This window comes from Penaeus chinensis, chromosome 14 (genome assembly GCF_019202785.1).
Source record: "Penaeus chinensis breed Huanghai No. 1 chromosome 14, ASM1920278v2, whole genome shotgun sequence".
Lineage (NCBI taxonomy): Eukaryota > Metazoa > Arthropoda > Malacostraca > Decapoda > Penaeidae > Penaeus > Penaeus chinensis.
In genome coordinates this window covers 2,817,560-2,832,559 of record NC_061832.1, presented here as the reverse complement: position 1 = coordinate 2,832,559, position 15,000 = coordinate 2,817,560, and the positions used below count along the sequence as shown (strand labels likewise).

Genomic DNA, 15,000 nt, shown 5'->3' with positions numbered 1-15,000 from the left:
TATTTATTTATAACATGAGCTGTCATTTCGGGAAAACAGCTGATGCAGTTACCGTGAATTATAATAACAAAATGAATGGACGTAAACGAAACCTATTATTTCGTCTAATTCTGGCATGGTTATATAACGCACAGACAGAATTCCATGTTCCCCGAAAGGAAAATAGAATACTCGAAATGCCAAGAAAATCGCTGTTCGAAGTCCACTTTCCTCCAAACGGCAGAGATAAGCGATCAGGAGGGAAAGAAACGCAGTGACCCAGGATCGTAAATGTGTTGAACATGACTTTTTTTTTCTAAGGTTTAACCTGATAGCTAAATATTGGTTCACTACAGGACCAGGTTTGCTTCGGTTTCGTTGAGTATTGCAAATAAAAGTAAGCAGTGGGGTCAATTGCATAATTGTTCACGGAATGGCTGTCTGGGTTTTCAGCTGATTGGGACAAGAAATATTTGACTATGTTAAGATTACACAAGTCCAAAAATGTTTACCGACTTACCGTGGCTAACCACTCACAAATAATTCAAGACATTGTTCTATTTTCCATGAACTGTAGAAGAAAAGCCGCATTAAAAAAAAAAAAAAAAAAAAAAAAAATGTCCACGGCATTCCATTGCAAAACCACAGAAAAAAAGTTGGTCGTCGCCCCGTGTCACTGTCTCCTCGTCCCTATAAATCCACAAAGACCGTCTGGACTTGGGTCAGTGTTTCCGCGACTGCTGTCTCACAATGAACTCCCAGGCAAGTTACCAATCTAAGATTTATGTTTTCTAGGATCATATTAAGTTTTGGGAGAAATTTCCCGCAATACAATATAGAAATTCCATATAGTACTTTCTTTTGCTACTGTAAAAGTGCAGTATAGCTTTCTGTCATTCATAAGTAACTTCGGATTATAAATTATTCTTATTTATTTATTTATTTTTTAAGGTTATTCTCCTGTTGGCTCTGGCTGCCTTTGCTGCCTCAGATTCGCGTCCTTCTTCCTTCTATGGGGTCCCTCAGGTACGTAACAATATATAGATAAAGATGTGCCGGCGAGAGAGCGAGAGAGAGAAAGAGAGACAGAGAGAAAGAGAGAAAGAGAGAAAGAGAGAGAGAGAGGGAGAGAGAGAGAGAGAGAGAGAGAGAGAGAGAGAGAGAGAGAGAGAGAGAGAGAGAGAGAGAGAGAGAGAGAGAGAAGCTGAGAAAATAAGCAACACTATATGCACAAATAGGTAGGTAATACCTCTACGACAGACATACTGAATGATTTAGCAGAAACATAATCGATTATTTCTGATTTCAGGTATCAAGAGATTCTTCTGAAAATTAATCAGAGAATCGCTGATCATATCGCAGTGATTCAGTGAGTACTAAAAAAGACAGACATAACCAAGAATCACAAGAAATTACAAACAAATGCTAATATTCGGGTAAAAGTGTAATTAACTTACTGTCTATTACTGGAATCAACAGATTATAGATAGCAGCGATGAAATTGATCAAAATCTCATACATTTTATGTGTGTATTTATAGAGATCTGATGAAGATTCTGCTGAATATGGACCTACAAAGTACGACTTCGACTGGGCCGTGAAGCACGACTACTCAGGCAACCACTTCGGCCACCAGGAGTCCCGCGACGGAGACTACACCCAAGGCTCGTACTACGTGCAGCTTCCCGACACTCGCTTGCAGACTGTCAAGTACTACGTGGACGGCGACTCTGGCTTCGTGGCCGAGGTGGAATACGAGGGCGAGGCCCAACATCCTGAGTCCGAGGAATATCGAGTGCCTCGAGGCCGATACTCAGCCCCAGACTCAAGCGAGGACTCGTCCGAAACGGTCGTTCGAGCTCCCTCAAGATTTTATGGCTCACCTTTGTAAAGTTGAGACGAAGAGGACGGATCTCGTTTCGACGGCCGTGATTCAATATGGAGATGATGTAAATTAATTTATATATTTAATTGTAGTAAAATAATACGTGCATAGTAAGCTAGAATACTTTTTGTTGATAACCTGGTTTAATTTTAACTTACATTTGAAGGTAGAAATATCGGATCATTGGCGAATCTAATGAAAACTTGATGAAATTGACAATGATAATAATAGTATTAATAAAGATAACTTAAGCTATTGATACTATCACAATATGTACATCAGTAATGACAAGAATGTTGCTGCTGATGATCTTGTTAATGACATCTTTAAAAGTAACAACAAAAATACAAGCGCTAACACTTTAGCTGCTATTATTAACAGTAACGGCAACGATGATGATTAAGAAATAATTGTATTGAGAAGGGTAATGATGATGATGATAATAATAATAATAATAGCAGTAATAATAAGACAAATAATTAGAACCATTATAATTGATAATTATGATCACCTTCATAATCATCATAGAAGTCATAATAATAAGAATGGTAATACTAGCAATAATGATGATAATTTTAATAACATAATTGTTATCATTATTATTGCAACTCTTAATACCATCATCACTGCTAATTATATAATTATAGAAATGTTTGTTTTTACCATTGTTATTATTATGACTGTTAAAATCATTATTATTGATATTATTTCTATCATCCTTATTATTGTTATTACTATTATTATTACTATTATCATTATTGTTATTATTTTCCACATCATTATCATTATTACTATTATTATTATCATTTATATAAATATTATTGTTATTATAATTATTAAAACAAGGTAATGACAGTTATGTTGAGAACAGTGTTAGTAACAAAATCGATTAATATAAGGAAGAAAATCTAATATGCAGAGAATAATCTAAATTATCGTAATAAAGTCATTACCTTTGAAACTTTAAATATAAAAAACAGCTTTAATGATTGAAAAAGACATACATTTATTTCTGCAATGCCTGCCACACAGTGTCCATGATAAGAAAAAGATTAAGCAAATACGTCATTCCTGAATTGCTATATTACGTTATAAATGCTTAGAGTTATTGGTAAATATATTGGAAGAAATAAGGATTATTTTTAAAGATTGTTTCCGTGTGGGAGGCGAACTGTTACATAATCACAGCCAAAACCGTGCACACATGGTCACACACGTTTATAAATACGTGTATGCACTCACACTCACACACACACACGCATATATATATATATATATATATATATATATATATATATATATATATTTATATATATACATATATATATATATATATATATATATATATATATATATACATGCATACATATATATGCATATATATATATATATATATATATATATATATATATATATATATATATATATATTTTGAATATATTAAATGCATTATATATATACATACATATATATATATATATATATATATATATATATATATATATATATATATATATATATACACACACATGCATATTAAATATATTAAATACATTATATACATGTATATATATATATATATATATATATATATATATATATATATATATATATATATGTGTGTGTGTGTGTGTGTGTATTCATCTTTATATGTACATGAGTACTCACACAAACACACACACACACACACACACACACACACACACACACACACACACATATATATATATATATATATATATATATATATATATATATATATACACACACATATACATACATATATATGTATCTCTTTCTCTCTATATATATTTATACACACATACGTGTGTGTTTGTGTGCACAAATACATATTATACATATATGCATACATATATAACGTACATCTTAGCCAAATATAACACGAAACATATATATATATATATATATATATATATATATAAATATGCAGTATATAATTCAGTATAGTGTAATTGTTTCCTATGCAAAAAAGGACATTTTCAGTTTTATATTTTTAGTATTAATGCCTGCATAATCTTTAACTTCTCGCGTAAGCTGAAGCTAATTATAACACATAATATTTCTTCCTTTACTTGAAAGGCATCAATCGATATTGAATATAAGAAGATACTTGCCAGACTGCCTATTGCTGTCGACTTTCGAAAAAAAAAATGTTCTCTGGGTAAAACGTCTTTTTCTTATCTGATTATTATATTTATTTGTTTTTGTTATTTTTCTCATTGAAGAATTTTAAACTTCGTGTTATAAATTATTTAATTCAAATGTAAATGTATCTGCGAATGACAATTTCTGAATCATTCTATCAATTTGTCTCTTCATCTCTCTCTCCTCACACACACACTCACGGATATATACGTATTTATACACCATTTATACCATTTATCGTGTATGTATATATATATATATATATATATATATATATATATATATATATATAAGTCTGTGTGTTTGTATGTATATAAAACAAAATATATCTATATCTCTCTTTCCATATATATATATATATACATATATATATATATATATATATACATATATATATATATATATATATACATATATACACACACACACATTGTCGTCATCATAACCAATACGTGAATTACACGTATTGGCTCACACACAAAAATATACTTCACTTGCGGTGGTAATGAAGATAAGAGTAATTGAAACTAGGAAACATTCATAATATCAAATCAAAACCAAATCTTAACATTCTTCTTAGGGCTCATAGAGGTATTATAATGTAGGGAAAGGTATGAATGAGAATAAGTATTCTCAAAGCGTAAGAAATATATCCCTACCACTAATATTACTACTGTTATTATGTATATTGGTTACGCTGTAAATATATTCCTAACAGTTTTATTTTATTCTACATTTGTAGAACAAATTGATATTACATTAGTAATACTGTTAAATACATGAGCCAAATTGGCAATGTTGTGAGACTTGAAATGGGCCAAAGAAGTCAACTAGATGCATTGCAAAATCAAAGGAAAAACAGGTCATCGCCTCATGTCACCTTCCCCTCGACCCTATAAATCCGGCGCGTCGGTGGCGAATTGGGTCAGTCTTTCTACGTCTCTGGTCGAACAATGAACACTCAGGTGAGCTGTTGCGTTTGTCACAAGCTGCTTTCATATGCAGAAATGCAATTCAGTGAAAGGATTAAGGACTTGTTAATTTTGAATAACGTTATCATGGGCAACAATCCTCAAATTTCGTTTTCTGTTTAGCTCGTTCTCCTGCTGGCTCTCGCCGCCGTTGCTGCGTCGGATTCTCAACCTTCGTCCTTCTATGGAATACCTCAAGCCAGAACCCAAGTAAAACAAACATTTTAACCTAGTCAATAACTCTTAAACGGTGTACTTTTGGCAAAAGTAAAGCATAAGTATTTCTAATATTGTTATGCTATGTTCTGAGCATCACTTACATATTTAAATGCTGGGTCAAGTAGCTTAACATTACGATAGCTTAAAAGTAATGCAATGGTCATTTTTGTGTTTCAGGTATCAGATGATTCTTCCGAAACGTCATCAGAGAGTCGTCACTTCTACCATCATAACGATGTAAGTTTGTGGGCGTTGCTGATATTGATGGAATATTACATAACGATTAAGAAAATGCACCGTGGTATGTTTGTACATTTACAGAGATCTGATGAAGATTCTGCTGAATATGGACCTGCAAAGTACGACTTCGACTGGGCCGTGAAGCACGACTACTCAGGCAACCACTTCGGCCACCAGGAGTCCCGCGACGGAGACTACACTCAAGGCTCGTACTACGTGCAGCTTCCCGACACACGCCTGCAGACTGTCAAGTACTACGTGGACGGCGACTCTGGCTTCGTGGCCGAGGTGGAATACGAGGGCGAGGCTCAACATCCTGAGTCCGAGGAATATCGAGTGTCTCGAGGCCGATATTCAGCACCAGACTCAAGCGAGGACTCGTCCGAAACGGTCGTTCGAGCTCCCTCAAGATTTTATGGCTCACCTTTGTAAAGTTGAGACGAAGAGGACGGATCTCGTTTCGATGGCTATGATCTCATATGGATATTATGTGAATATAATTTATCTGTATATTTACTGTAGTAAAGTAGAGCAAGCATGACAAGCAGGTATTTGTGTTCATTTTTGGCTAATCCAAAAAGTCTCCAGCACCTTCCATGCCTCTATTTATTATTATTATTATTATTATTATTATTATTATTATTACTGAACTGTTATTGGTTTACACATGAATGCCAAACTAAAAGACAAAGCAGCAAAAAACAACCGAAAATAAGTTACATATTTACTATACATTTAATAAAACATCAAATATATGTCGAGCATAGAAGCTATCAATAAGTGTGTTACTGATAAAAAGGGTGGTATGAATGAAATGAAAGTAATGAAAAAAAAAAAAAAATGATATTCCTAATCATTATTCTAGCCTATCACCGTTTGACATTTAAAGTAATTAGGAAAGCAATTTTACCTGTTTACGATACCTTACATTATGTGAAAGAATTTAACATTTTCATTACATGAAAATAACCATTAATATATGCTCACTTAACCGCCGTTTAAATGAACTAATAATATCAATCCGATAATGTAACCTCACGATAGATAGCAAAAAAGAAAAGAAAAAAGAAAATAAGGTGTGTGTATTGACTATGGGCAGTTCTTAGAAAGGAGAGAACCATGGACTATTTGCCTGATATGCTAAGAGTGAAAAATACGAGAAATAGAAAGAATAAAAGAATAAGAACTACAAACGAATACAAAATGATGTAAATTATACATACATATATATATATATATATATGGGAAAAACATATTCGTGTTGACAAATGTAAAAAAGATATGAATAAGAATGAATATCTTCACAATACAAGAGATGTATTTAACCGATTTCAGATATATAGAAAGTGGTTTATACAGATATAAGCATATGTACACACAATTTGCATATATATATATATATATATATACACATTTATGTATATGTATATATATACATATATACGTACATATATATGTGTATATATTCATATGTATATAGCCACATATAAACATGCAAATACATAAAATGGTAGACATATAGAAAAATCATATAGGACATATACATAAAATGAAAGAAAGAGAAAAAAGGAAGTGACAAAATTCTGTTGAATACGCATTATTATTATTTTATTACCGTCACACAGTTCAGAAGGGCAGTGTATCACGAGGCGTCAAAGCAGGCCAAGGGCTCAAAAGTTGGAAAACCACTTGTATGGGTTCATGTAACATCTTGATAATAATAATGAAAACCTTTTTTTTAGACACACACACACACACACACACACACACACACACATATATATATATATATATATATATATATATATATATATATAAAGGCAGCAAATAGGTCATTGGTTATAGTAACGGTTATAACTATAGAGCTGTGTAGTTTCAGGTACTTTTTACTTGAGTAAATTATATGTACTCCATTACTGACGAATAGATTTGATTTTATTATTCAAATGTTCATCCTCGTTCTTGTCGAAATTGAATACTGTGTCCTGCTTCTCAAAAGGTTTATTACGGTATACGTATTCCCTGATATCAACTGACAGCTCTAAGTAATATTCTGTGTAAAAATTGCCTGAGAGATATATATGATGTTGACAATAACACTTACTAATAAAGACAATGATATTAATTATTATGATAATGATAAAGATCATAATATGACCAATAATATATATATTTATGCATATACATATACATTATATATATGTGTGTGTGTGCCTGTGTGTATGTGTATGTTTTCAAATGAATACCTGTACAATGTAATATATATATATATATATATATATATATATGTATATATATATGTATCTATCAATACATATATTCATACACACATATATATATATATATATATATATATATATATATATATATGTATATATATATATATATATATATATATATCAATATATATGCATATATGTGCAGTCAGATAATTAGATTACGCACACACACATACATACAGACACAAAGACACATATACTATATATACACATCAATCCATACACATATATATGTCTATTCATTCACAAATGTCAATATTCATACAGTTCCCCACATAAAATTCTTAATACTTACTTTGGAAAATTGGAACATTAAAGCAAAAATATATATAAATGGAATCTATTAGAAACGATAATTTACTCTACCTCATCAATGCTTTATAATTCCGCTGATAAATGCTTCGTTTATGAGCTTTACTAATCATATTTCGAGAAACATTATTACTTGGTAGAAAGTTAGTCTAATTATACTGAATGTTACGAATGTTGAAAGTGATTTTTTTTACCAAGTTTATCAGTACCCTATTTGCATCGAAACCAAAGGAGTCACTAAAATGCATTGCTAAATCAAAAGAAAAACAGGTCATCGCCTCGTGTCACCTTCTCCTCGACCCTATAAATCTGGCGCGTTGGTAGCGAATTGGGTCAGTGTTTCCACGTCTCTGGTCGCACCATGAACACTCAGGTGAGATGCTAACTGCCACCATCTGGCTTTATAAACTTAGCTGAATTTATATAAAAAATGTTAACTCTAGTCTAGTCAACGATATGTCTTGGAACGTTTGGTCAACATTTCTCACGCGTTCTTTCCTCTTTAGCTCATTCTCCTGCTGGCTCTCGCCGCCGTTGCTGCGGCGGATTCTCAACCTTCGTCCATATACGGAATCCCTCGGGTTAGAGCTCAAGCATGTTTGATTTTATTTGAGCAGCCCTTTGAGCATTGTTTTATAATATTTGGTTAAGTAGAATAGAGCCATAAGATAATGCGATTTGTTTGAAGTAATTCACTGGTTTTGTTTTCAGGAATCAGATAGTTCTTCCGAAACGTCATCAGAAAGTCGTACCATCTACCGTCATTACGATGTAAGTAATCTTTTACTGAGGTTATTGGAATCGACGGGATGTCATCGAAGTTAACAATGAAATGTACCAAAATCTCATACATTTTACTTGTGTATCTACAGAGATCTGATGAAGATTCTGCTGAATATGGACCTGCAAAGTACGACTTCGACTGGGCCGTGAAGCACGACTACTCAGGCAACCACTTCGGCCACCAGGAGTCCCGCGACGGAGACTACACCCAAGGCTCGTACTACGTGCAGCTTCCCGACACTCGCCTGCAGACTGTCAAGTACTACGTGGACGGCGACTCTGGCTACGTGGCCGAGGTGGAGTACGAGGGCGAGGCTCAGCATCCTGATTCCGAGGAGTATCGAGTGTCTCGAGGCCGATACTCAGCCCCAGACTCAGGCGAGGACTCGTCCGAAACGGTTGTTCGAGCTCCCTCAAGATTTTATGGCTCACCTTTGTAAAGCTAAGACGAACAGGATGGAACTCGTTTCGACAACCGTGATTTCATATGGATTCCATATAAATTCTACTTATTTATATATTTAATTGTAGTAATACAGTACATGCATAGTAAGCTGGTTTACCTTTTTGTTGACAACCTTATCTAATTTTGATTTACAATCGAAGGTCGAAATATCGGATCAATATCAAATCTAATAAGAACTTGATGAAAATGATAATTATAATAATAGTATTGATACTGACAACTGAAGCTATTTATACTAACACAATATGTACATCAGTAATAAGGTAACAGTGATGACAAGGTGCTGTTGCTGCTGATCTTGTTAACAACATCTTTAAAAGTAGCAGCAAAAATACAAGGGCTAACGCAATGTCAAGGATAAGAGAAAGCTTAAGCAAATATGTCATTCCAGAATTGTTCTGTTTCATTATAATTTCTTAATGTTATTGAGGAAAAAAAATGGAAAGAAATAATAATTATTTCTAAAGATTTTAACATTTGAAAGGTTTCCGTGTGGTAGACGAAATTTTACATTATCCATGTAATATAATCACAGCCAAAACCGTGCATACATGGCCACAAATAAACACACGTATACACTCATACTCACACACTAACACACACACACACACACATATATATATATGCATATGTATATACATATATGTGTGTCTGTGTGTGCGTGTGTGCGTGCGTGTGTGTGTTCTATGTATATAGAATATATATATATATATATATATATATATATATATATATATATATATATATATTTCTATATATGCATGTATATAGAATATATATATATATATATATATATATATATATATATATATATATATATTCTAAATATGCATGTATATAGAATATATATATATATATATATATATATATATATATATATATATATATATATATGCATATACACGTAATATATTTATACATATACATGTATGTAATACATACATACATACATACATACATACATACATACATACATACATACATACACACACACACACACACACACACACACACATATATATACTTACATATATATATATATATATATATATATATATATATATATATATGCATATACATGTAATATATTTATACATATACATATATGTAATACACACACACATATATATATATGCATATGTACACACACACACAAACACACACACACACACACACACACACACATATATATATATATATATATATATATATATATATATATATATATATATATATATATGTGTGTGTGTGTGTGTGTGTGTTTGCCTGCGTGCGTGTGTGTATATATGCATATATAAACATAAATATCATATATATATTTACAATTAGGAAAAAGTATCATTACCCTTTGAACAAACCGTAAGAAGAGAGAAGAGGGAAGCGTTCAGTTCCTCATTAACCACAATTTAAGGTACCAGTAGTATGTGTGTGTGTAAACAACACACAATATATATACAGCCATGCATATATAACCTATATATATATATATATATATATATATATATATATATATATATATATATATAATTATAAAGATATATACAAGATACAGGAAATTGCCTATCATTTTCTGATGCTTCAGTATACTTAGTGTAATTATTTCCTCATATGCAAAAATAGAACACCTTCGGTTTTATATTCTTAGGCTTAATGCTTGAATAACTTCTCACGTAAGCTGAAGAAAATTATTTAAACATGAGAAAAATATATCTTCCTTTACTTGAAAGGGACTAATTGACGTTGAATATAAGATACTTGTTAGCCCCTCCTTGTTGCTGATGACTTTCGAGAAAAAAAAAAAAACGTTCGCCGAGAAAAACGAATTCTCTGACTCTAATTACTTTTATTTGATTTAAATGTTAATGTCTGTGTAAATGACATTTTCTAATTAAGTCTAACAAACATCTAACATTCATCTGTCAGTCTATCTCTCTCTCTCTCCACAGATATACCCACATATATATGTATTTATCTTATATACAATATATCGTACATATATAAATATATATTTATCTTATACACCATATAGCGTATATATATATATATATATATATATATATATATATATATATATATATATATATATTTTTTTTTTTATACCTAATATCGTGTATATATACATATATATTATGTACCTTATATCGCATATATGTATATATGTCTCTGTATATGAATATATATGTATAGAATCAGTATATCTTTATATCTCTCTCCATAAACTTATATATATACATATATATATATATATATATATATATATATATATATTATACATATACATATACACATACACACATTCTCATCACCATAATAATTGCGTGAATTACAGGCACGAGCACACATACATATAAATTACTTGTGGCGGTAAAGTTGATAAGGCCAATTCGGAAAAGAAAGAATTTATAATAAAACAAAACCAATATCAAATTTGAATTTCAATTAAAACCTGTAAATATCGACCCACCAAATCACCTGAATAGAAAAAAATATATATATTTAGACAAGGTTTACTACACTGTTATCTATTCTTTCACGGGCTTACAGAGGCATAGTAATGTAGTAGAAGGTATGAATTAAAATAGGTATTCTCATAGCGAAATATATTCCTACCAATGATGTTACTACTTTTATCACGCATATCAGTTATGCTGTGAAGTTATTCCTTACGGCCTTACTTTATTCTACATTTGTCACAATTAATTCAGTAAAGGAATCATCTTAAGGAGTTGCCAAATCAAGGGAAAAATAGGTCATCGCCTCGTGTTCCCTTCCCCTCGACCCTATAAATCCGGCGCGTCAGTGGCGCATTGGGTCAGTGTTTCCACTTCTCTGGACGCATCATGAACACTCAGGTGAGCTGCTGCGGTTTGTCTCCAACTGCTTTATATACTGAGTTGTAGTTCTGTGAAGGAGTTTAAAACCAACTCAATTTACATATTATCATGGCAACAGTTTTCAAGTATATTTTTTTCTTTAGCTCGTTCTCCTGCTGGCTCTCGCCGCCGTTGCTGTGTCGGATTCTCAACCTTCGTCCTTCTACGGAATACCTCAAGCTAGGACTCAAGTAAAACAAACATTTTTTTACCCTGTTAATAACTGTTAGACGCTGTACTTTGGACAGAAGTAAAGTATTTCTGACAATGTTTTTTTTTTTCTTAGCATCAATTACAGATGTAGATGCTTGGTCAAGTGGAATAGACCTACAGAGCTTAACATTACGATTAGTTAAAGGTAATGCAATGGTTATTTTTATGTTTTAGGTATCAGATGATTCTTCCGAAACGTCATCAGAGAGTCGTCACTTCTATCGTCATAGCGATGTAAGTTTGTGGGCGTTGCTGATATTGATGGAATATTACATAACAATTAAGAAAATGCACCGTTATCTGTTTGCACATTTACAGAGATCTGATGAAGATTCTGCTGAATATGGACCTGCAAAGTACGACTTCGACTGGGCCGTGAAGCACGACTACTCAGGCAACCACTTCGGCCACCAGGAGTCCCGCGACGCAGACTACACCCAAGGCTCGTACTACGTGCAGCTTCCCGACACTCGCCTGCAGACTGTCAAGTACTACGTGGACGGCGACTCTGGCTACGTGGCCGAGGTGGAGTACGAGGGCGAGGCTCAGCATCCTGAGTCCGAGGAGTATCGAGTGTCTCGAGGCCGATACTCAGCCCCAGACTCAAGCGAAGAGGACTCGTCCGAAACGGTCGTTCGAACTCCCTCAAGATTTTATGGCTCACCTTTGTAAAGCTTAGACGAAAAGGACAGATCTCGTTTCGATGGCTATGATCTCATATGGATATTATGTGAATATAATTTATCTGTATATTTAACTGTATTAAAGTAGTGCATGCATGAGAAACAGGTATTCATTTTCATTTTTGGTTACCCCAAAGTCTCCAGTCTTTTGGGTATCCGTGTCCGTTCTTAGTTTGTGAAAGAACGTAGTATTTTCATTGTATTAAACGAAACAAATATCATGGAAGACTATCCTCACTTAAGCGCCGTTTAAATGGGCTTATGATATCAATATAATAATGTAACCTCAGGATAGGCATGGGATTTAAAAATAAAAGTAAACAAAATAAAACAAAAAATCGTCTGGGCGAAGCAAGGTTGGGAAAGGCCGGGTGTGTGTGGGTCATGGGCAGCTCTCAGAGGGAAGAGGGCCATGGACAATTTGCTTGATTTTCTAACAGGGAAAATATGGATAAAAAGAATGTGAGAATGAGAAAAGCAAATACATAAAATATGTAAACTATACATATAAAAATGCATGTGGGCACACAATTTACACATTTATATTTATATATATGAATAGGTATTTATATACACATATAACTAAACACAAACACACACACATATATATGAAAACAGAAACATATATACACAGGTACATACACACACACTCACACACACACACACACACACACACACACACACACATATATATATATATATATATATATATATATATGTACTTATATATATCCATATGTATACAGACATATATACATGAACATACATAAAATCGTGTATATGTATATGGACTGACATGATAAAATTTTATTAAAAACGCTTTATTACAGTTTTATTATAAACACACAGTTCAGAGGGGCAGTGTGTCACGAGCATTTAGGCGTCAAAAGCAGGCCAAGGGCTCAAAAGTTGGAAAACTACTTGCATGGGTTCATGTAACATCTTGACAATAATAAGGAAAACCTTTTTTATATCTAAAGAAATGGCAAACAACTAATACAGTAAATAGATAATTGGTTATAACAGTTATAACAACTATAGAGCTGTGAAGTTTACAAATTGCATGAGAGCTGTATATGATATTGTCAATAACTCTTAGATACTAATAAATACGATAGTATTAAGTATGATAATAATAAAGATCATATGAACAATAATATTTACCTATACATATAAATGCATACATATACACTATATATGTGTGTGTGTGTGAATGTGTGTATGTATATGTGTATGTGCTTGCAAATGAATAACTGTTCAATGTAAGATATATATGTATTTATCTATATATATACATATATATATATATATATATATATATATATATATTCACATACATACACACATATATCAACATAAATTTACTCCTTATCAATGATTTATAATTCCGCAGATAATGGTTCGTTTATGGTAAAATGTTAGTTAATGTCTATGTATACTGAGTTTCACGAATCTTGAAAGTGAAGAATGTTGACTATGTGTATCGGTATCTTATTTGCATCGAAGTCAAAGGAGTCACTGAAATGCATTGCTAAATCAAAGGAAAAACATATCGTCTCATGTCACCTTCCCCTCGACCCTATAAATCTGGCGCGTTGGTGGCGAATTGGGTCAGTGTTTCCACGTCTCTGGTAGCATCATGGACACTCAGGTGAGATGCCAACTGCCACCAACTGCTTTATATACTGACCTACATTTATAGACAGTAAGTTAGTTCTGTTTCTAGTAAACAATATCAATGGTTGTCTTAAAACGTTTGGTCAAAATTTATCATGCGCTCTTTCCTGTTTAGTTCGTTCTCCTGCTGGCTCTCGCCGCCGTTGCTGCGTCGGATTCTCAACCTTAGAATTCAATTCGGGTTAGAATTCATGTAAGGCAGAAACATTTGTCTTTATCCGAACAGTGTTTTGAGCATTACTTTATAATATTGG

At 32.6% G+C, this 15,000-nt stretch overlaps 2 protein-coding genes and 2 long non-coding RNA genes across 4 annotated transcripts; all 4 read left to right on the top strand.

Moving 5' to 3' along the window:
• The first annotated feature begins 1,284 nt into the window (after positions 1-1,284).
• On the top strand, positions 1,285-1,985 carry LOC125032289. Its single transcript, XR_007115541.1, has 2 exons — positions 1,285-1,348; positions 1,520-1,985. It is a non-coding gene; the product is annotated as an uncharacterized LOC125032289 (long non-coding RNA).
• Positions 1,986-4,960: 2,975 nt separating this feature from the next.
• On the top strand, positions 4,961-5,994 carry LOC125032188 (pro-resilin-like). The gene is made up of 4 exons (XM_047623270.1): positions 4,961-4,995; positions 5,125-5,211; positions 5,398-5,457; positions 5,542-5,994. Exons 1-4 carry the CDS (start codon positions 4,984-4,986, stop codon positions 5,890-5,892), a joined length of 510 nt encoding a protein of 169 aa, XP_047479226.1. The 5' UTR covers positions 4,961-4,983; the 3' UTR covers positions 5,893-5,994.
• A 2,561-nt stretch (positions 5,995-8,555) lies between these two features.
• Positions 8,556-9,366, top strand: LOC125032288. The gene is made up of 3 exons (XR_007115540.1): positions 8,556-8,632; positions 8,763-8,822; positions 8,924-9,366. It is a non-coding gene; the product is annotated as an uncharacterized LOC125032288 (long non-coding RNA).
• A 2,754-nt stretch (positions 9,367-12,120) lies between these two features.
• LOC125032184 (pro-resilin-like) lies at positions 12,121-13,169 on the top strand. Its single transcript, XM_047623265.1, has 4 exons — positions 12,121-12,152; positions 12,278-12,364; positions 12,561-12,620; positions 12,705-13,169. The coding sequence occupies exons 1-4, from the start codon at positions 12,141-12,143 to the stop codon at positions 13,056-13,058; spliced, it is 513 nt and encodes a 170-aa protein (XP_047479221.1). The 5' UTR covers positions 12,121-12,140; the 3' UTR covers positions 13,059-13,169.
• Positions 13,170-15,000: the final 1,831 nt, after the last annotated feature.